This window comes from Carassius gibelio, chromosome A11, assembly GCF_023724105.1.
Source record: "Carassius gibelio isolate Cgi1373 ecotype wild population from Czech Republic chromosome A11, carGib1.2-hapl.c, whole genome shotgun sequence".
Lineage (NCBI taxonomy): Eukaryota > Metazoa > Chordata > Actinopteri > Cypriniformes > Cyprinidae > Carassius > Carassius gibelio.
In genome coordinates, this window is record NC_068381.1 from 19,382,570 (window position 1) to 19,405,110 (window position 22,541).

Sequence of the window (22,541 nt, forward strand, 5' to 3'; positions counted from 1 at the left end):
TGGCATAGAATGGGGTACAGACAATATGATTTTTAGCTTTTTAGTATAAAGTACTATATTGAATTTTAATACTTTTTTTTTCTCTCATGTATTTACCAAACTTAATGTCAAGGACACTTATGGCTCACAGGGATTTAAATATATGGTCAGTGGCAAACATAAGTGTAATTGGCATGGCCGTATGTAACCTAATTAATTGAAGTGAAGGCTAACTGATCCTCGTGATTCATATTCAAAATGGTGAGCAAGCTCTGCTTTGTTTAAATTTTTTTTTATATGCATATTCCTAGTTTATATTATCTTATTTCAATGACAAATACAGACTACTGTCTTCTGCTGTTGTGGAGAGTAGAGGCGCAAAACGTATATGCTAGTTTGGCGTCACCTTTCATTGCTGCTAGTTTTTTGATATCGGTTTGGTGTGTACCTTCCAGTGAAAAGCCAGGCTTTGAAATGACATGTATTTCATGTTTAAGAGGTTAAGGTTAACCGTTAATTGATTGTTCATTTACAAAATGATTGATTCTGGGAACTTGTGTGAATAAAACCTAAGGTATTATTATTAAGAATCAGGTCCTCACTAGAAATCAGGCCTCCATTAGGACCCCATTGGGGACTCCATTGATCCCTTTGGCTCAAATTACTTATAATAGGTACTCTCTTTAGCACCTTATTACAGTTCCTAGAAAATCATGTTAGGATAAATGTTATCATGACCATTAAATGTCAGTTTTAGTTGGCTTATGTAGAATGGCATAGCATACAGATACCCGATTTTCCTAGAAGTTTATACATTACACATTTGCATTTACTTTACTTGTGTTCACAATAAGCTTTAAAGTGATGATACAACCAAAAATGAAAGCTAAATCATCATTTACCCACCCTTTTGTTCTAATGCCGTATACTCTGCTTTCGTTTTCAGAGATAAAAAAAAAAATGTAATAAACATTTTCTATCTCTATTTTATTTTAAAGAACGTATGACCGATTCTTTATTTTTAACTAGTCAACTTGAAAATGTTACTACATGATTCAAGTAATATTTTTCTTTATTAACCCACATGAAGCTGTAAACAGTGTAAATATATAAAAAAATCATTTGTTAATCTTTGCAAAAAAGATGAACTACATGAGCTATCTCTTTTAAAAACTTGTCAAATACATATATGTTCAGAAATAATACAAGGAAAATGCTTCGGTCAAATCTCAAAAGTCAAAGTAATTCAAATTCAAAACGACTGAGGATAAAATACCAGTAGAATATTATTAACTATAAATGCTCTGTAAAAGCAATGAACAGTCATCAGTAGGGCTGTACGATTTGGGGAAAATATCTATTTATTTTTTATTTTTTGACATTACGATTGCAAATTGATTTGATTTTTTTTTTTTTATTATTTTGCAAAGTTAAGTATATATCATACAGTTCTGACTTTAGCCCCTTTCACACTGCCATTCCGGCAAATACAGGGGTAAAGTGTTCCGACAATTGTCCCCGGGTCGCTAGATTTTGCACTTTCACACTGCCAGTGATTACCTGGGATTAGGGGTGTGACGGTTAGTATATAACCGTGAGACCGACGGTTATAGTTGAACACCGTCATTAGAACTCTATAACCGCCAAAACCGTGTCATTAAAATATTTTTTACAAACATTTTTTATCAAAAATTATTTTCATTTTTTAGATAGGATCATACGATGCGCAATATATCGGGAGACATGGTTTTTACCACTTAATGAAGTTTTGTAAATCGTCAGACATGATATTTACCACTTCATAAAATTTTGCTTTGTAGAAAACCTTTCTTAAAAACGAATTTCGTTTTGTACAAATTGTATCTTAATTTTAATAAATGTTTCATCAACCAATTGCATGTATTTTAATAAATAAAAAGCAAATATAGCAGACAATGATAACCGACATGGAAGCACCAGCGCGCCGCGTTCACTTGCACTGCACTGTGACCTAGAGCACATCTCATCGTAAATGAAACTCAGCGTAGGCCTATGCCTCATACTTTAGCATTAAATATCTTTGCTGCATCCTTTCTAGAACAGACAATGGCTTTTTTTTGCGGCTCGCATCAGCAAAGCATTGCATCGCCATAGACCGCAAAACAAGCAGCGGATGGCGGGCGGGTGCGGCTTTGAAATTTGCTCTATGATTTCCATGAAGCAAAAAACGAGGACGGAATCTAGAAATCCAGTCATGAAAATGAAACTTGCATTTTAATATGGACAGTCATGGAATTTGCCAAAGTTAGCATAAAATAATCAAATCAAATATCCATATGGACCAGTATCTGTAAATGTTAAGCCGCAAAAGTTGTTTAAACTATAAATCCGTGTTCTGCGCGTCTCTGTGTGAATTAATGAATGGCAGAGACGTGCAGGTTTGTTTACTACATAGACTGAAGCGCATGACGCTTGCATTAATTTCAGCATCTGAGCTTCAGAGTTCTCTCTCCTTCAAGCGATCTGAACTTTTCAGCTCATCTCAATGGACACACAGCGCACCTGTATTTGACACTCTATAAACTCTTTGTGAAGGCACACGACTCACCTTCACTTTACTGATAGCGCTGTTTCTCACACATGCAAAGAGAGAGAGAGCGAGAGTCTTACCACGCTTAAACAACACCTTATATGTAAACTATTCTTTGTTGTCTTCTCCTGTCAAAATAATGGATTTAATTTAGAATTATTCATATTCATTTTCGAACAAGTACATGTACGAGTCGAAAACGCTAGGCACGTTATACTTTCACTGAAGCAAGCAAACGATCTCTGCGTCAGCGCGGAAAGTGAGGAACTAACTGATCTCTGCTTCATTACAGTTTGCACATATTGTTTCGTTGCGAACGTTGATCTTCCTTCAAAACAGCCGGTAAAAGAGTCGCGCGAAAACGCGCATCATCACTTCGACACAGCATTAGATCTGGCTTTTATTCACACAGCGTTTGTCCCGGGTTGAATCTGGCAATGTTACTAGGTCCCCGACCCTGGTTCAATGCAGGAATCAATCCCGGGACGTGGTTGCTTTCACACAGAAGGCGACCCGGCAATGTTCTGGCAATATGACGGGTCCGACGTGGAGTGTGAAAGGGGCTTTTATGAATCACAACTAAGTTTATATCACGCAATTCTGACTTTATAAATTGCAACTAAGTTTATATCACACAATTATGGCTTTACAAATCGCAACTAAGTTTATATCACGCAATTCTGACTTTATAACTCGTAACTAAGTTTATATCACACAATTATGGCTTTACAAATCGCAACTAAGTTTATATCGCACAATTCTGACAATATAACTCGCAACTGTAAGTTTATATCACGCAATTCTGACTTTATAACTCGCAACTGTAAGTTTATATCACGCAATTCTGACTTTATAACTCGCAGCTGTAAGTTTATATCACGCAATTCTGACTTTATAACTCGCAGCTGTAAGTTTATATCGCACAATTCTGACTTTATAACTCGTAACTGTAAATTTATATTACACAATTATGACTTTATAACTCGCAACTGTAAGTTTATATCACACGATTCTGACTTTAGGAATTGCAGCTAAGTTTATATCGCACAATTATGAATTTATAACTTGCATTTGCAGATTTTTCTTTGAACTTTTTTCCAGGGTGATAGTTATTTAATATTAAATTATATTAAATATTAAGTTGCATTTACATGCATTACTGTTATATTTGTTAAGTTTCCCACCGTCATGCATGTGAAACAGATTCATCCTCTGGGGGACGCTCTTTAGAGGGAGAAACTGAAATGCTGTTGCCTTGAAGAGCCAAATGGATGAAGCCGAAATACAGGCCAATCCTTATGGAGAGCCTCTAACCAAAGCAAGTATCTGCATTTAGGGACAAGATTTGACACAAAACACTTGACAAACAGCTACAAATAACTATATACCCACTATGAAGAAAAAAAGAACATAAATGTTTTCCGGTATTTAGTCTATTGCTGTAGGTAAGGAATGAATAGAGATGGGGAATGGGTTTGAAAAAGTCTCACACTTGTGTCACCCATCGTGGCTCAGTGTGTCAGTAGATGCTGCTAGGCCAGCATGCAAATAATTGTTTGAAATGCAATTGAAAGGGGAAATGATTGCTTTCTCAAATTGTGTAATTTATTCAGGGCTGTAACGGGAACAAAATGTCAAGAATTCAAAGCAGTGAAGTGCATACTTCCTGAAGTACCGACACATGCAAATCCTTATATAAATGTATCAACACTATGAAAGGCCTGTTAATTGCATAATGATAAATTATGCAATACACGTGGCAAAGTGTTTTATATCCCTGTCAGTCAGAGAGACCTTGCCTTTCTAATATTGCCAAAGGTTTTGTGGTTGCTAAGAAACTAGTAGACCATTAAATGCATTTTATCTAATGATGTGTCCTACTGTAGGACCGGGGGGCAGCTTTTAAGAGTCCGGCATGCTGCACGTTTTTTTAGCTTTTTAAGCCTGGAACCATCAACGCCTTCAATGAGTTCCTAGGTTGATATATGCATATATTCTGTCCCTGATAATCAAAACTTTTTCTTACCAATGGCTCCATTTCAGCAAATCAGTTTTTGTGAACGAATGACTTCTTTGACTTCCATATTAAACCATTAAAATTATAGATTTTTCTCAGTCGAGTAGCTCTCCTATAGTTTTGTACATTTCAGAAGGGCGAGAGACAATAGTAACTGATTGAGTTGAGTGCCCTCTCGCTGCCGTGACTCACTGCTGCTTACCTGCCTTCATTAAAGAGGTTATAAAGAGGCTTGTTTAGACTGAGACACAGAGCTTATGAGCAAGAGAGTGTCTAACCCGTCTTCTTGAGAGCTGGCTGCCTTTGCTGCTGTATTTAGAGAGAGAGCAGATGGGATGAATGACGGCAGAACGCATCCCGTTATGAAGGAGAAATGAGCAGGCGGCAGTGCTTTTTACCTGCAATGCAGTGCTAGATTTCCCCTGCCAATCAGAGCGCATGGCACAGAGGAAAGGGTGGGCTCTTGTTGCTGACGGAGGCAGAGAGAGCGGGAGAGGGAGGGATCGAGCGAGTGAGCAGACGGATCCGGCTCTTAGGCATTCAGCCTCACTGTGCATCTGTGTGCACTGGCCCTCCTCAGCCTCTGGTACATGGCTCTGTCTCTGGCCTGCCAGCCCCTGTTGCCTTCATTAGCACTGTCTCTCATGGGAATCCGCGCATCTTGTAGGTAAGAAGCAAAGTTGCACCTCTGTTTGCGTCTACGGTGGCTCTTAACCCCATGTGTTTGAGAGCTTTGATTTAATTTGTGATTTGAGAGATTGGCGAATGTAGTTTAAAGTAGTTGCTTGTGTCGAGCTGTCTTCCTCCATGCTCTGAGCTTCAGAAGGAAACGGTTTATATAACCGAAATGGACAATGAGGGTTATTACAAATAAGGAAATATTAGGAACTTACAGGTTATGCACATTTTAAAATTGAGGGTTGTATGAGAACAGTAGTTCTGTTGATGAGGATTTGTATAATGAGAACATATAGTCATACGGTATTTGTATAACTAAAATGTATTGTGTAATATTATAGTATCATAATGTTTATTAATAGATATTTAGCAGGAAAACTGCAATTCAAAAATATATTGTGATGTAATGAAAAGAAAAAAAAATATGTCTAAATGCTATTTCATTATGCAGAAAACTATTCCAAAATATTTTCACATAATGTATGTAAATATATATCTGTGGGTTTAATTAAACAATTATTTGCTGCCAAAACTACTGTTGCCACTCTGATTTATTTTTGTACATACAGTACAATACTGGTTAATATCAATATTGATATAAATTATAAGCGTGTCCTAATAACAAGTATTTACTAAACTGAATAGAAACTGTTTCCCAAAATGTGAGAAATTTGCATCGTACAGCCCTAGTGCAGTGATTCATCATCAAAATTCTGATGTTTGTGGCTCTACATGCATCTTTCTGAGTCGATCGACCTCCTCTCAAAAGACATGCACCTGTGTCCTTGAAAGTGCTCCTTAAAAACACACTCTGTGTGAAGTTTTCAGATTAAATCCAGCGTTCCTAAAGAGTCTGACTGAGATGAATCATGGCAGAGGGGAGATGAAAGCGAGCGAGACGTGTTGAATGCACGCTGTGCTGCAGCCGTGCGATAAACAGCATCAACGGCACCTCGCTTTTTTGGAGACCTTCACCTTTGTGAAGATTTATATATGGTCAAGCTGGACCCCAAAGTGCACGTAAATGAAAAAGCCACTGCAGTGGTGGGTGAAGTCGCCAAGTTCCTCTACTGACGGCAACATCAGGAGATTGTTACCCAAGCAAAACCACAGGTGGGAAAGGCCACATGGAACGGATTTTGCACTAAAATGAAATCGATTTGAAAAAGAAACATCCTTTGCTTTGGGCTCTGATGCTGCGATGCAGCTCGCACGTGAGTGAAAACACTGGAAGCACGGTTTTCAGAGCCGGGCATTTGTGTTACTGGAAGAGCAGATTGTTTTGATGCATGCATGAGCACTCTGACACAAGACGAGAGAATGCCAGACGTGTTGTGCTGTGTTGTGTGGGCTGGAGAAGTTCTGAAGGCTCAGCTCTGCATTAAGAGTGAACTTAACTCTCTGTGCGCCGAACGTTTCTCCCTCCCACTCACAAACGCTCACACGGACCAACACTCATGCACAAACACACACAGCCCCCTTGTGTTTCTCTCACTGAATGTGTTGTGAAGGATGCCATGCACTAAGAGGCTCGGGAGGTGAAGTTTTGGTTCAGATGAATTGTCCAGGCTGGTTGCTAAGGCTTGAGGCTTTTAATAGAAGCCCCCTTCGCTGAAAAACAACTTTAAGTAATGGAGGGAATTATGGAAATGTGATTCATAGATGGGATCCGGATGAGGCGAAGAGAAAATAGACACTTTGATGCAACCTCTCTGACCGCCCATTACCTGCAAGGTAGACATAATTGAGATTGAAGCTTGGTTTTATAGCAAAGCCAATTTCAAAGCCTCGCAATCTTACTCTACACAAGCGACTGGCTCTTCTTCTGAAGGACTCACTGTACAGAGCTGAGACTTGGTAAACGTCACTTTGTCTCCAGGTGGACTGGAAAAAACTGTGCACCCTAATAGCATAAATGGCAGAATGAACTGTTAAAGATAAAGAGGGTGTGTGTGTGTGTGTGTGTGTGTGTATGTGTGTGTGAAATGACAATGGTACTATACTGTAAAAAAAAAAAATAGGGTGCAAATGTATTACTGAAAAAAAAGAATTTTACTGCAATGGAAATATCAATTTGACAGAAAGATGTACTTAATAAATACCTGTAATTGTAGATTCCTCCATTTAGAAATGGTAATTCAACAGCATTTTATTAGATTAGATGTTTAGTATTATTAATGTTATAGGGTATATAAGATAAAATACAAGAAAAAATACAGATGGCCATCTTTTTTTTCTACTGCGAATTATTTTATGAATCTCACAACTTTTCTGACTTTACATTTTAAATTATAACATGTTTACTGTGCATTAGCTTTATTTATGTTTAATTTAAAGTTAACATTATTGATTGCATGCAACATTAGTTGCTGGATTCTAACAAAAGATATGTTTAAGGCATTAAGCGGGAGTTTATCAAGGGTTTTTCACCATATTAATATGTTGAAAACATGACACTCTGAGTCAGTCTTGTATGCTGTCTGTTGAATGTTACACTATAAGGTAAATTGATTTATTTATTAACCACAGTTAATTGATCATAAAGTAATCATTCACAATCACAAGCCAATAACATTACATAGTCTGCTGAGAATAAGTGAAAAGGGTCATAACAATGGCAACCAAAGGAGTGTCGTATAAAAAAAAATGATACTTTATTTTTGCTTTAAGCGAAATTTTACTTTTTTTTTCTATATTTTGGGGTGAAATATGACTTAGACAGTTCTTGACAGTTTGAATTGGATTCATTCTTATGATTTTGAAAGCTTTTCATCATTCATCAAAGCATCATTCATTTTTGTGTGCAGCATGTATCAGTAGGTGTGCTGTCTGAGGCTAAAAACAATACGCCGTAGACTTGAGATCAAGCTGAATTTAAATGGCGTGTTTAACATTCTCGATTTTATTACATTACGTAATTACGTTACAATCTCTATTGCTTCCTGCCAGCTTAAACGGCCAGATGAATGATTGCTCATCTTAATTTTGATCAATGTTCTTGAATGGATTAATGGCATTAAGTAAAACAGGGGTTCTGGAATCGAAAATGAGCAGTCTGGGTTACTCCAGGACAGCGATTCAGAGCTGAATCAGAGGATTCATTAGTCTGATGTTTCTAAAACGTCTAAACGCTTCTTGACTGAACAATCGATGTGTCACACATTCAGGTCCTTTGTGTTCCAGACTTTCTGTATACCATCCAAAAAAGGTTTGTCCTGTCCTCTTAGATGTCCATGAATTTGTCTTTTGCATTCCAAGCAGGAGCTGCCACAGAATGAAAAACGAAAAAACCTCAGTTGACTTGTGACGTCAACCACAGTGATCATCCATCATTTAGAGCAACGGAGAATTGTAATCATCTTTTGAGTTTTCAGTGCTTAAATGTGAAATGCATGGCATGGATCTGTCTTCATGAGTTTTTGTCTGGCAACCCAATGGTCAAATCTCACTAGATCTTAATCGGGTGGGACGTCATATTGAATTTAATCTGGATGAAAATGAGGCTGTGAGAGATAGACTTAGTCCTTACAATGTACAGTCTTTCAAAGCTGTTTTGTATAGTCTTTGTCTGAGAAAGAAATTTTATCGACTGAACAATCAACATGTTTTTAATACAATCCATTGAACACATCCCTCACAGCCTCTTTTTCATTCCTTTCAAACATTAAATATGGCGCTAACTTGACTAAGGTTTATTGGATGAGAACTTATACTGGATTGTTTCAAAGATTGTGCTTTATCAGTGTTGGAAGGCACTTAACTCCTCATTGCTCCGGGACGAACTTTCCCTCTTATCCACTCTTTTCCTGAAAGCTTCATTGGAGGAGCCACTTATTTTTGGTCAGATTATTTTTATATCTTCTTTACATTCCATTAGCTGATAGCAGTGTAATTGCATTGCTTTTGTAGAAATTAGCTTTTATAGAAAATAGCTTTATTTGGCAATGTGCTTAAATTTGGCATAAAATGGAAATCTATCCTTTCCAGTTTTCTAAATATGTTATTGATCTTGTTGTGAAGGATTTATCCATGCATGTTTCTTTTGACCTTATAATTTGTAATTTAAAATAATATAACTTGATTTTCCGACAGGCTTCAGGACTTTTCTATTCATTTAGTCAGCAGTTATTCTGTCATTGGTGTGAGTTGGGGGCGGGACTATCTGTATGTCCCACCAATGGGAGCAGTCCGAGGTAAAGAGTTTATGCATTTCTTCTCGATCACACTAATGGCACCTTTAAAGTGGCTCGACATAATGTCCAAAATTCAAATAACCTTGAAACAAAAAGAAATCGAGCAGAATTGTTTCTCATTAATTCTCAGTCTTGGTTGTGGTGAATATTCTTTGAACGAAGAGGCCTTAGGTCTTCAATAGACAAAGATAGCATAATGACCAATGTCCTGTCAACACATTACTTAAAGGGCAAGCGAATACTTAGTCTGACACTAAAGAAATGTGAGGCATTCTGTTTTGTTGACTGCTTTGTGCTGACAACAGTACAATACAGCACCGCCCACAATCTCTCCAGACGTCTGGGTTTCACATCTTAGTATGCAAAGTTTTGTCTTTTTCCCCATCCTTCCCACAACAGAACACGGATCTGAAGACCGTTTCCACAAACAAAACATCATCACAGTAGTTATAAAATATGTATATATCATTATTAGTATTTGAAATGCTGTTCACTGATGATCTGAATGGGAGCAAATCCGTGTTGGAACGTCTGCTGGAAAGTTTTTCCAGAATACTAGAAGCTTAAAAGATGGAACTATTCCATATTAATGCCCATAATCTTGAACTCTAAACCCAAATGTGCTTCAACAAGCACACATGGGTGTGGTGTCAATGTGTCCCACATACTTTTGGGCATGAAGTGCACCTTCACCCATGACTGCACATCTCTTCAATTCTATTGTAATGCAGTAAGTTGCGACATTGCTTGGCAACTCCAGATAACTAAACTCTGTATCACGTTATTCCTGAAAACTACTTAAGTTCCTCCTTGTTGACTTGTTCAAGACATGTTCTGCTTTGTTTTTGCATCAGTCTCATATGCACATATTGTAAAGTCATGCCCACTGATTGCCACTTGAATATATCTAACATGATATGAACAATACCACGTAAAAACAAAAGCATAATGATGTGGTGAAGTCTTTAACTTGTGCTTTAATTCAGTGCCTTGTCTCATTAACTGCTGTGCAGAGATGTTATGTCTGCAGTGATCTCTCAGCATTCATTAGCATCGGCTTTAGATTGCTGCTCTCGTCGTTATCTTTTAATGAATGTATCCGTCACACAGTAGAGCTACTGTAGCTCAATCTGCTAAAGAACTTTCAAATTAAAATTTCCTGATAATTGACTCACCCCCTCCCCATGCCATCAAAGATGTTTACGTCTTTCTTTCTTCAGTCGAAAAGAAATGAAGGTTTTTGATGAAAAAGTTCCAGAATTATTCTTGTAGTGAACTTGAACACCTATCAAATGGTCGAAGGTCAAAACTAGAGTTTCAGTGCAGCTTCAAATGGCTCTACACGATACCAAACGAGGAATATATAAAGCATATACATTTTTTGTTTTGTTTTTTAGAAAATGAAAGATCGTTTTGCTAGATATGACCCTTATTTCTCGTCTGGTATCGTGTAGAGCCCTTTGAAGCGGCACTGAAACTCTAGTTTTGACCTTCAACCGTTTGATAGGTGTTCAAGTCCACTACAAGGAGAATAGTTTTGGAATGTTTTCATCATTCGACTGAAGAAAGAAAGACAAACATCTTGGATGACATGGGGGTGAGTAAATTATCAGGGAATTTTCATTTAAAAGTGAACTAGTCCTTTGACGCTGGCCATGATAGAAAGGGGTCATAGCTCATGATGACCCCTATCTACAACCGAAAGTCTCTACAATGGGCATATGCGAGTCAGAAACAGACCGATTTTCATTTAGATCTGGTGGGTGGTCGGCTCATGTGCAACATTTACCTGAGGAAGAGTTGGTGGCAGGATGAACATGGAAACCTTGGGTCCTTTCATTCATGTGGATGTAACTTTGACACATACCACCTACCTAAAGATTGTTGCAGACCACATACACCCTCTCATCGCAGTAGTGTTGTCATAGTACCTAAATTTCAGTATCCGGTGCTAGGGGTGTGAACCTACACTGGTCTCACGGTTCGGTTCGGTTCGGTTATGATTATCATGTCATCGATTCGGTTCAATTCGATATCACGATGCATTGACGATGCATTGCATCCTCAATTTTAAATTTTACTTCATATTTATACAATTTTGTCAGTAAATACAAGCAGTCAGATATATGAAGAATACAAATTATTTCAGAAAAATTCTATATTTGTCATATGCAGTTCATATGTTTATATTATTCTTCTATTACATTATAATGATGTTCGTACTGGTATTATATTACAGTTTAATGTGTAAATTAATTTATCAGACCAAGATATTCGACAAACACACACACACACTGTTAGGCTTTTATTTGTGCAGGTAACTTGAATCGATCTGTGGAATATGTGGTTGATGCCTCGTTCTACAGAGTGTCTTTCACAGGCTTTTGGATTAATTCTTTTTTTTTTTTTTTTGACTGAGATTGCGCTGTTTTCGAGACGCTTAAAGCTTTGAATCTTTTCCTGAAACTTTTGGAGGAAAGCCTGCGTGCTTCACGGGCTTAATTTGCCCATACCTACTCCTTGCATATTTAATTGTGAGTGACGTGATTTACACACAGCTTGTGTCTTCTCAAGGTCGTACTCAGGTTGTTCATAAAAGCCAAAATGTTGCCAGATGTTGGCTTTTACAGTAGTTGGAGCAGTTGTAATTACTCATGCTCGTTATAATCGGTTCAAATCGGTTATGGTTTATTTCTTCACCGATACTTAATTGTTTTGTCTGTATTGCGATGCATCGAAGAAACTATTATTTCGACACCCCATTCGATACCAATACCAGTGAAAATCCACGGTTCTCTTTATCAATTTCAGTACCAAAACAAAACACAAAAACATGCTAAATAAAAAATTGGACTATACTTTAATTTAATCCAAACGGTGTACATTTTAAATTTTAAAGGGCTTTTGAAACCCTTCTAGAGTTATTCAGCCAAGAATAACAACTATGTTTAAATAAAAGTTATAGCACTATTAAATAGTTTATTAAGAAACTTCATTATAATGCTCATTATATTCGATTAGCCACGCTTATGCCAATGATCAACCACTCTAATAACAGTGTTAATTTCAATCTGACATTCAAATTAAAATATTGAATAATATTCATAACAGAAGAGGTGTTTCCCACAGACTTGCACTCTATTTGTGACAGCATATATAGGAAATTCATTCTCTGCCAGCAAGAGGAGATAACCCAGTAACGGCTGTAATCAAATAAGCTCTCCGCTCACAAACACTGCTTCATTGAGTCATTACAGGCAAGATGAAATAAAAATGACATCCATAATTTTCTTAAATCATTCGGTTTCCTTCAGAAATACAGTGATAGAAAAACACAAACTCTGGGTTTCGACTTTAACACGTGCAGTGTTGGTGTTTATTCACAGAAGTCAAAGCCTTTTGGAAAATCAGTTTGAGGTGGTCAGTTTGGATATTGTGCCTGGCCATAGCAAATAAATCAATGTATGAACTCTTAGGTTAGGGTTAGGTCTGTCTGTCTTTAAAGTGTTTTGTAAGTTTGGTGTGTTTCCTCCTTTCGATGTCACCACATCAAGAGACGTCGTTTTTTTTAGTACAGACTTGATACCGAAGTACTGGGTCTTTTGACAACACTAAATGGCAGTGGCCTCTTTCTGCAGTATAATGCACCCACTCTCAAAAGTTAAAGATGTTGCTTTGGCTTCCAGATTCCCAGATATCAATCGGATTGAGCATCAATGGGATTTACTGGACCAACAAATCTGGTCCATGGAGGTCCCACCTCACAACGTGCAGGACATAAAGGATCCGTTGCTAGTGTCTTGGCTGTGGAGACCACAGGACTCTAGCGGAGCCCAGGGCTTGACACATCAGAGATTAAAGCCTATAATAATTACATAATTATTGAATACATTTTGAGGCAGAAATATTTAAAAACTTAGTGTACTTTTTGTTTTCTAAGAAATGAATGTTGCTTGTACATTTTTCCTTGTATCGCCTTATTGAGGAACAACGCATTATTTGATAAATTATAATTACACACCTTGGATTTTTTTATGCTCCTAAATTTTCAAAGTGTCTGACCGAGATCTACAGTGAGACTGTTATACCACTGCATCCCTGTTGTAAAGAGTGCGGCACATCCATGCTTTCCACACAAATCAACGTCCTCAGTGTGTTGGTTCAGCCCTAGATGTGTGCACCAGCACGAGGACTGACACTCACGAGAGATACCAGCTATTAGCAAACGACAACAGTCCAATCATTCTGCATGGACAAACCGAGAAGCCTTAGACTCGCTTATACATGCCAACTTTAACGGTCAAATTAAATGTGAAGAAATATCACACTTTCTCAATTTGATATTTCCACCGAAAATATGATATAGTGAAACTGAATATTCACTATATCGCTTAACTCTCACAGTGATCTTTCATGTGAAGGGATATGATTAGAGCGGTAGTGGATGGCAGGGCTGCTGTGTTTTAACATCTGCTCTGAGCCTTGGGCATGTGTGTGTGTGTGTGTGTGTGTGTCATCGACCAGCGTTGCATTCACACATGTCCACTGATTAACCCCCACTAGCATAGCCTGGGATCGGGCTAAATTAATTATTTTCTGGTGTAACACCCCCCATAGCACACAATAGTTTCCACTAATATCTTGTTCATTAGAATATGTATAGTGTCTGCAAACTGCAAAGTTTGCTTGTTTCAAGCAACAGCTAATCAAGTCATAAGAGCAGAATTTGTAAATCCCTGGGATCTGAAGTAGACGTCTGCAGTCTATTTGTCGCTGGTGTCGCCTTCATCATTGAAACACTCACTGACACACGAAGCGCTAAATTGATCCGGTTGGTAAGCAGACAGAGATAACAGCTTCTCAATTAAACGGTTTCATGTTTATAGGAACAACCTGTGAAATGAGATGTTGCCTGGGATTTATGGGGAAAATGCTTTTCTCTGCTCCAGTGTCAGGCTGTTCTGTTTAACTGCATTTATTATTCATAATTCTTGCACATGCGCATTTTTCACATCTCTTCTAGATATGTTTAGTTAGTTGAAGCATATTTTGAAAATGTTAAAATTACGTTAAACCAACAGTTTACCAATTTAATCCACTGCTTCATTGCGTATTGTTCAGAAGCTGTATCTAAGAAACAAATAATTCAGAAAGTGTCCTTGTAAAGGCTTATGCTATTTTGGACTAGTTTCGAACTTCCAAGCCGCAGTTCATAGCCCGGTTTAGGATGCAGAAAATTGCCAGTTGCTTCAGAGAGATTATGCTACGCAGCGAGGCAAACTCATCAGCGGGAATGGCACAAAGCTGCATATCTAATCGTATTAATGCTCGCTGCTGATGCAGCCAACCAATAGAAATATCACAGCGAGTAGCATGATATTGGAAAAGGTCAAAAGAGATATTTAAACACAATGCAGGTAGAATTAATGCATCGCTCATATATAATTTACGATTGGCAGAATTGTACAGCATGCATCTGGACTAATTCGATTCACATTCCCCCCCTTTTTTTGGTTGAAGTCCCTAACTGAGCAACATAACCTTACTTGATAACAGGGATCTATATGACTAAAATGCTGAATGCGTTTAATCACATATTCAGATGTATACTTTGTCTTTTTATTGCAATTGCAAAATAGGATTATAGTGATAAGGAATTGATGTAGTGTTTTAAAATGTAAGTGTAAATGATGTATGTGCTTGACTGTTAAAGGAGTATTTTGCCATATGCTACAAAGGATAGTTCACTAGATAATTAGTCAATGGGGTTCAATGTATGGACAGACTGTTTAGTTTTTTGTTTTTTTTTTGTTTTTGTGTTTCATGTAAGTCATACAGGTTTGGAACAACATATGGTGATTAAAATAATGGCTGAGTTTAAATTTTTTGTGTTAACTATCGCTTTAAGTTTGCTGCATCGACTCGACTCAAAAAGAGCGAATGCTTTATGATTTCTCTCAGCTTGACGCCACTTAAGATTTCCTTCACGGCTCCTGCTGAGCTACAGTGAATCAGCCAAGACCATCTCTCTAACTCTGCAATATAGCTGCTCTTCTTTCAGTTTAAGATTGCACCTGCACTGATTGATAGGTTTCATTAATATCTGACCCTCACAGTAGAGAAGCCCAGTGGACATTCATAGATTATATGGTGCGATATAATGGTGCTAATAAACTGTAAACACAGCTAACCCCACAAAAGATTTGCAATAGTTGCTAATAAAAGCATTTGAAAGGCTTGGTATAATATATGGCTGTGTTCCTGTAACTAGCACATCTAGAATGAGATGTGTGAAGACATTTGGCCAGCGGTTGTGGTTGCTACTCGGCTGTTGTTGCATCTGTTTTCTAAAGATAAGCTGTCTTTCTCCAGGCCTGATCCCCACCCGAGGGGAGCCGCACAGCAGCCTGACTCACCGCAGGAGCAAGATGAGGAGATCTTGGGTTCAGATGACGAGGAACAAGAGGATCCTAATGACTACTGCAAGGGTAGGAGTCCGGTGATCCCAGCACGGGGAGAGATTCATGTCTACATGCATTGTAAACAGGATCCATCATTATTTTTTTAACATACTTGGCCATCTGGGATGAACAATTATTCAAAATATAATCGAAATCACATTTTACAACATGAATAACCAGAAGTGTGGATAAGTTTTTCAGTATGGTTCTCATGAGAGAGCCTGGAGATTTTGTTTGGTGCTCACATTGCGACCTATTGTATATAACTATAAAAATGTATTAATAGTAGAAAAAGTAGTATTAATGCACTCTATTTAGTTAGTTCTTTTTTTTATATAAAACCAAAAACTAAATGATAAAATGTGATGATACTGTTATACTCTGAAATAAATAAATGAATATTGAATAAAAATAAAATTATTTTATTGTACACTTAAAAATGCAATGATGCTATTTACAATTTCACTTTTTTTTAATACTTTTAAATTTTCTATCTGAATTTTCATTATGTTGAAACCTTAAATCAACAAGCTTTTATTTTGACAGGTTGCAGGCAAGTAAGTATATGCACTGCAAGTTTTAACGTTGCCATGAAGCACATCTGGGAGTAATCGCGGGAGTTTCGCGTTTTGCTCTAAAACCAGCAGCACATAGCGTAGATTTATGCTCTCAGTTCAAATGGAAATCTTATACACTATTACAGTTACATCTAAAACTGTGATTATTCATTAACAGCTGTCAAGCAGGTTGGTACGCAAAAGACTGGTCTAAACTTATTTATAGTGGTCGACCGATATATCGGCCGATATTTGCCATTTTCAAATATCGACATTGACTAATGAGTTTTTGTGCTTGGACATTGTGTTCAAGACATAATGCTCACATTCTCCCTCTTGTTTGCTGTCATTGTTAACAGTTCTGTCTAATACAGATAGAAGTCTGTCTGATATATAACTGTATAACGATTACTTTTATATTAATAATAGAAAGGCAAACATTAAAATACTTTCTCATTTGCCATCAGCATTAAGAAAATATGCATTTATGTAATTTAAACAAATCTTTGAATGACTAATGAACATTTAATTTAAAAAACCTTGCAAACTTAGTCGAATCCAGCTGTGAGTTCTTGTGAAGTGAAGTATCCAGCATGATCACGTGTTCTCTGTGTGATGGTCAGTCCATGTGAATTGAATGCTGTCAAATGATTTAAAATTTCTTAAATATTAATAATAATAATTACTTATAATAAACATATCAGCTTTTTATCGGCTATCAGCCACCCTGCTTTCCAAGATATCGGCCTCAGCTTGGGCATCGGCTGTCAAAAAACACATATCGGTCGACCACTATTCCCAGTGCACACAAACTTCCCAGAATACTGAGTGCCCTGTTGGTTAGTGTTTACTTCCTTTTTAATTATATTTTTATTAAATATTTATTTATTTGTGAAAAATACTTTGTCGTCTAAAGTATAAGTATGTTTACTTTACACATTTATTTTTAATCCATTGTCAAATGATTTCAAATTTCTTAAATATATATATATATATATATATATATATATATATATATATATATATATATATATATATATATATATATATATAAACTGTCAAAAAAAAATACCTCTTGGTCGCACCACATGTCACATGTCTACAAATATATAATATATAAAAATATATAAATCTGTATTTTTTTAAACATTATGCACTTTTTTTGTTTGTTTTTAAGAAATCGTACTTACAGATTATGCCAAACTATTCAATACGGTTTTCTTTTTGAGAATCATCGAAGAAGTATATGTATGAATTTTGTTTTTACATTTTTTATTTTTGAATAAATTAATATATCTGCACATTGTTAATTTTGAACCCTGATTTTGAAATAATTCCAGATGTTTTGTTGCTAACAGTGTTTTCTAACAGCCAAAAACTCTTCTTCTAGGTGGTTATCACCATGTGAAAATAGGCGACCTGTTCAACGGCCGGTACCACGTGATCCGCAAGCTGGGATGGGGTCATTTTTCCACTGTTTGGCTTGCTTGGGACATACAGTACGTCCCTTACCTGTCTGTTTTGTTTTTATTTCTGCTTTACTGTTTATAGATCAAGCATGTGTACTGAGAGGTAATTTATTGTTTTGGTTGCAGAGGGAAGTGTTTTGTGGCCATGAAAGTGGTTAAGAGCGCAGAGCACTACACTGAAACAGCCCTCGATGAGATCAAGCTCCTGAGAGCGGTGAGTTACCCAGACACCCGCGCTGCCATAGAAACCATTACCATGAATTATTCGCGAGACCATTTAGTGTCAGATGAATTTGACAGCATGCCACAATGTGGTAGGAAAGTAATGAAAGCCAGGTGTATCCACATGCACGGAGGCAAAGTGGTTTCATCAAATGAAAACAGTTTATTTTCTAATAAACCAAAGAAAATGGTGTCTCTCGTCTGTAAAAGTGTCCAAGGCCTGAGTTATATGTTCCCCATCTGACGGATTCAGGTCAGAAACACAGACCAGAATGATCCCAGCCGGGAGAAAGTGGTGCAGTTATTGGACGATTTCAAGATCTCGGGTGTGAACGGAACCCGTATCCTTTCATTCATGTTTATTGTACAGGTAGCCTTTGACTTAATGAGGGCTCCACAGGTGTTTTTCTAGTGCACTTCATAATAGTTTTCAGCTGCCGCTCAATCTCTTGATCCACAGCTGTGGATTCAGCCCAGCTCGCTCTTTTATCTGTGGAGAACAGCTCTTAATGAGCTGGAGCTCTTGGCTGGACTTTTGTTCTCCATCATTTCCCTTTAACATGCGCTGTCAGATGTGTGTATGGTGTTCGAAGTTCTCGGCCACCATCTGCTGAAGTGCATTATCAAGTCCAACTACCAGGGCCTGCCGCTGTCATGTGTCAAGAGCATTATTCGACAGGTACTTATTTCCCACTCATTATCAATTTATGTGGTTTACAGCAGGTCAAACAACAGTTTTCTCTGTGTAGGTTTTGCAAGGTCTGGACTACCTGCACACCAAGTGTAAGATCATTCACACCGATATAAAGCCAGAGAACATCCTGATGGACGTGAATGAGGCGTATGTCAAGAGACTGGCCACGGAGGCCACGGAGTGGCAGAAATCTGGAGCTCCTCCCCCTTCTGGCTCTGCAGGTGACGGCAAGCACTCCTCTCAGAGCATTTAGATCATTTAGGGATTGATTACAGGTGGGAAAAACATCTAATATGTTAAACTAAGTCTTGAAGCGTCAATAAAGGCAAAAGGGGCCTGCAGCTGTCTGTGATGTTGTTGTTGTTGTTATTAAAGGAACAGTTCACTCAGAAATGAAAATTAGCAGGAAATGTACTCATCCTCAGGCCATCCAAAATGTAGATGAGTTTGTTTCTAGTTGGATCAGATTTGGAGAAATATAGCATTACATCGCTTGTTCACCAGTGGGTCCTCTGCAGTGAATGGGTGCCGTCAGAATGAGAGGCCTAACAGCTGATAAAAACATCACAATCATCCACATGCATAAAAAATACTTAAATCACAGTACATATCAAATTGGCAATTCAATATTGCTGTAATGTCGCATTGGGAGGTGTTTATTATCTACAGTAGAACAGTACAGTTAATAAAAATGTTTTGATTGGGTTATGATGTTTTTTTTTGCATTAAAGATTTATTAGGACTACCAAACAATTACATTTTTGTAAAAAAATGAAAAATAAATTTTGCTGAGAAACTACCCCTAAAATTTAATGTATGGTCATTAGTGTCAAATGAGAAGAGCATCAAATAGACATTACAAAAAGTTGATTTAGAAAAAAATATTTGATTTGATTTGCCAATGTATTACACAAAAAATATTTAGGCTACCATGACCATGATATATCGTTCGCACGGCTAGTGCCATGACGGATTTGCTATTTATGCGGCGGAATTTGTCGCATTGAGCCGGGTGTATTATAGGGCCCATATTATGTAAACAAAAAAGTCACTAATTCACTAATTACTAGGAATTAATTTATCTAAATCCCTGTATTTTAGCATTTAGACTGGCTCTGGGTGTTTATGAATGTTCTGTTGTGTGCATTATCATTTGCTGGTTTATATGGCTTGTATAACTTCACATCCATTCACCTCTTCTGACACAACAGCATAGAACATCTCCATTGATACATTATGCAGAGTGACGTAAAGTCTGCGGGATGTTTCTAAATGGAGAGCAGTGACTCATGTGGTCCTCTGAACAACTGAAGGATGACACATTCTCTGTGCACTGCTTTTGAACTCATTTCATGATGTTGTTAGTGCACAACAAGATTTTGATGTTGTCTTCTCTTTTCATCTTCTTCCTCCATTGCAGCGAGTACTGCTCCGGCCCCAAAACATGTAAGTGTTCCTCAGATATGAGTTCTGGAGCATCTTCCATGTTGTCCATCTGTAGCACATTCACACACACAAAAAGGTAATAGAAAAGCTAAAAGATTCTCCTCTTCAGATGGCCAAAATGTCCAAGAACAAGAAGAAAAAGATGAAGAAGAAACAGAAGCGTCAGGCTGAGCTCTTGGAGAAGAGGATTCTGGAGACAGAGGGACAGGAGAAAGGACCTGAAGGAGGAGAAGAGGAAGAAGAGGATGAAACGGAGACACCCGACAGCACCCCATCAGTCCCCGCCAGTCATGACATCACAGCCGAGGCTACACCGGGTGAGCGAGCATCAACTCAAACGCAGGGTTATTAGTAGAGCAAGACATTAGTGAGCTATAGAGCTGATTAGATTCAGTTCACAAGACTTTTATTCACTTTGATTCTGAATCATTTTGGTGTATTTCAAAGATTCTTTTAAGTTAATGCTGCAAATTATAAAGGGAACCTTCTATCTTGGTACATTACACAATTTTCATTAAACATGAACCACAGATAGTGTTATTTTAGTCTTTTTTTTTGTAAATTGTTGTTTTATTTAATATTTTGCATAGCTTTTATTTTTATATTTTCAGTTTTGTCATAGATTTTTACATGTTAAGCATTTCTGTTTCTTCAAGGTTCTTAATAATTTTAGTGCTATTTATGTTTAGTATTATTATTTCTTAGTCTAGTATTCAGTATTCAAGTTGTTGGGGTATACAGGTGCTGGTCATATAATTAGAATGTCATCAAAAAGCTGATTTATTTCACTAATTCCATTCAAATGAAACTTGTGTATGATATTCATTCAGTACACACAGACTGATATATTTCAAATGTTTATTTCTTTTAATTGTGATGATTGTAACTGACAACTAAGGGAAATCCCAAATTCGGTGTCTCAGAAAATTTGAATATTGTGAAAAGGTTCAATATTGAAGACACCTGGTGTGACACTCTAATCAGTTAATTAACTCAAAACCCCTGCAAAGGCCATTAAATGGTCTCTCAGTCTAGTTCTGTAGGCTACACAATCATGGGGAAGACTGCTGACTAGACATTTGTCCAAAAGATGACTATTGACACCTTGCACAAGGAGGACAAGACACAAAAGGTCATTGCAAAAGAGGCTGGCTGTTCAGAGAGCTCTGTGTCCAAGCACATTAATAGAGAGGTGAAGGGAAGGAAAAGATGTTGTAAAAAAAAAAGTGTACAAGTAATAGGGATAACCACACCCTGGAGAGGATTGTGAAACAAAATCCATTCAAAAATGTGGGGGAGATTCACAAAGAGTGGACTGCAGCTGGAGTCAGTGCTTCAAGAACCTCTACGCACAGACGTATACAAGACATGGGTTGTTTTAGAGCACCTCATGCTTCCTGCTGCTGACCAAATTTATGGAGATCCAGATTTAATTTTCCAACAGGACTTGGCACCTGCACACAGTGCCAAAGCTTCCAGTACCTGGTTTAAGAGCCATGGTATCCCTGTTCTTAATTGGCCAGCAAACTCGCCTGATCTTAACCCCATAGAAAATCTATGAGGTATTGTGAAGAGGAAGATGTGATATGCCAGACCCAACAATGCAGAAGAGCTGAAGGCCACTATCAGAGCAACCTGGGCTTTCATAACACCTGAGCAGTGCCACAAACTGATTGACTCCATGCCACACCGCACTGCTGCAGTAATTCAGACAAAAAGAGCCCCAACTAAGTATTGAGTGCTGTACATGCTCATACTTTTCATGTTCATACTTTTCAGTTGGCCAAGATTTCTCAAAATCCTTTCTTTGTATTGGTCTTAAGTAATATTCTAATTTTCTGAGGATACTGGGATTTTCCTTAGTTGTAAGTTATAAAATAATAATGCTACGAACTTCATTTGGACAAGTTTAAAATGGAGTACCTCAAAACTCTGAACTGGTTCATAAGTGATTTGTTGGTAGATATTTGATAAATCTAGTGCTCCACAGCAAGCACATAGCAACGTACCCAGAACACCTTAGCAACCTTTATTAACAACATCTTAGCACAGTACCATTAATCATAGGCAAACACCAATTACATTTTCTTACACATTAATTCTAAATCTAAAGCCATTGTTAATGCTATTAGTAATTCTATCATTTTAAGATGACACCCTAGGATTTTTTGTGAGATATCTGTAATGTAACAGAATCTCTGCTGCTCTTCTTTGAGTCTAGCCACGTCCCAGTCTTTTAAAAAGTCATGCTTCCAG

At 37.5% G+C, this 22,541-nt stretch overlaps 1 protein-coding gene across 4 annotated transcripts in view; it reads left to right on the top strand.

Annotated features, from left to right (window-relative positions):
- The window catches only part of LOC128022593 (SRSF protein kinase 1), a 37,466-nt gene that overhangs the window by 8,925 nt on the left and 6,000 nt on the right, over nt 1-22,541 (top strand). For 3 of the 4 annotated variants that reach the window (XM_052610309.1, XM_052610308.1, XM_052610310.1), the window contains 8 exons: nt 15,809-15,924; nt 17,845-17,953; nt 18,050-18,137; nt 18,399-18,486; nt 18,718-18,824; nt 18,895-19,060; nt 20,260-20,285; nt 20,395-20,602. In XM_052610309.1, coding sequence (XP_052466269.1) covers nt 15,809-15,924; nt 17,845-17,953; nt 18,050-18,137; nt 18,399-18,486; nt 18,718-18,824; nt 18,895-19,060; nt 20,260-20,285; nt 20,395-20,602 — 908 coding nt within the window. Of the gene's footprint in view, nt 1-5,078; nt 5,233-15,808; nt 15,925-17,844; nt 17,954-18,049; nt 18,138-18,398; nt 18,487-18,717; nt 18,825-18,894; nt 19,061-20,259; nt 20,286-20,394; nt 20,603-22,541 lie in introns of those variants that run through there. The other variant, XM_052610307.1, reaches the window with a different exon arrangement.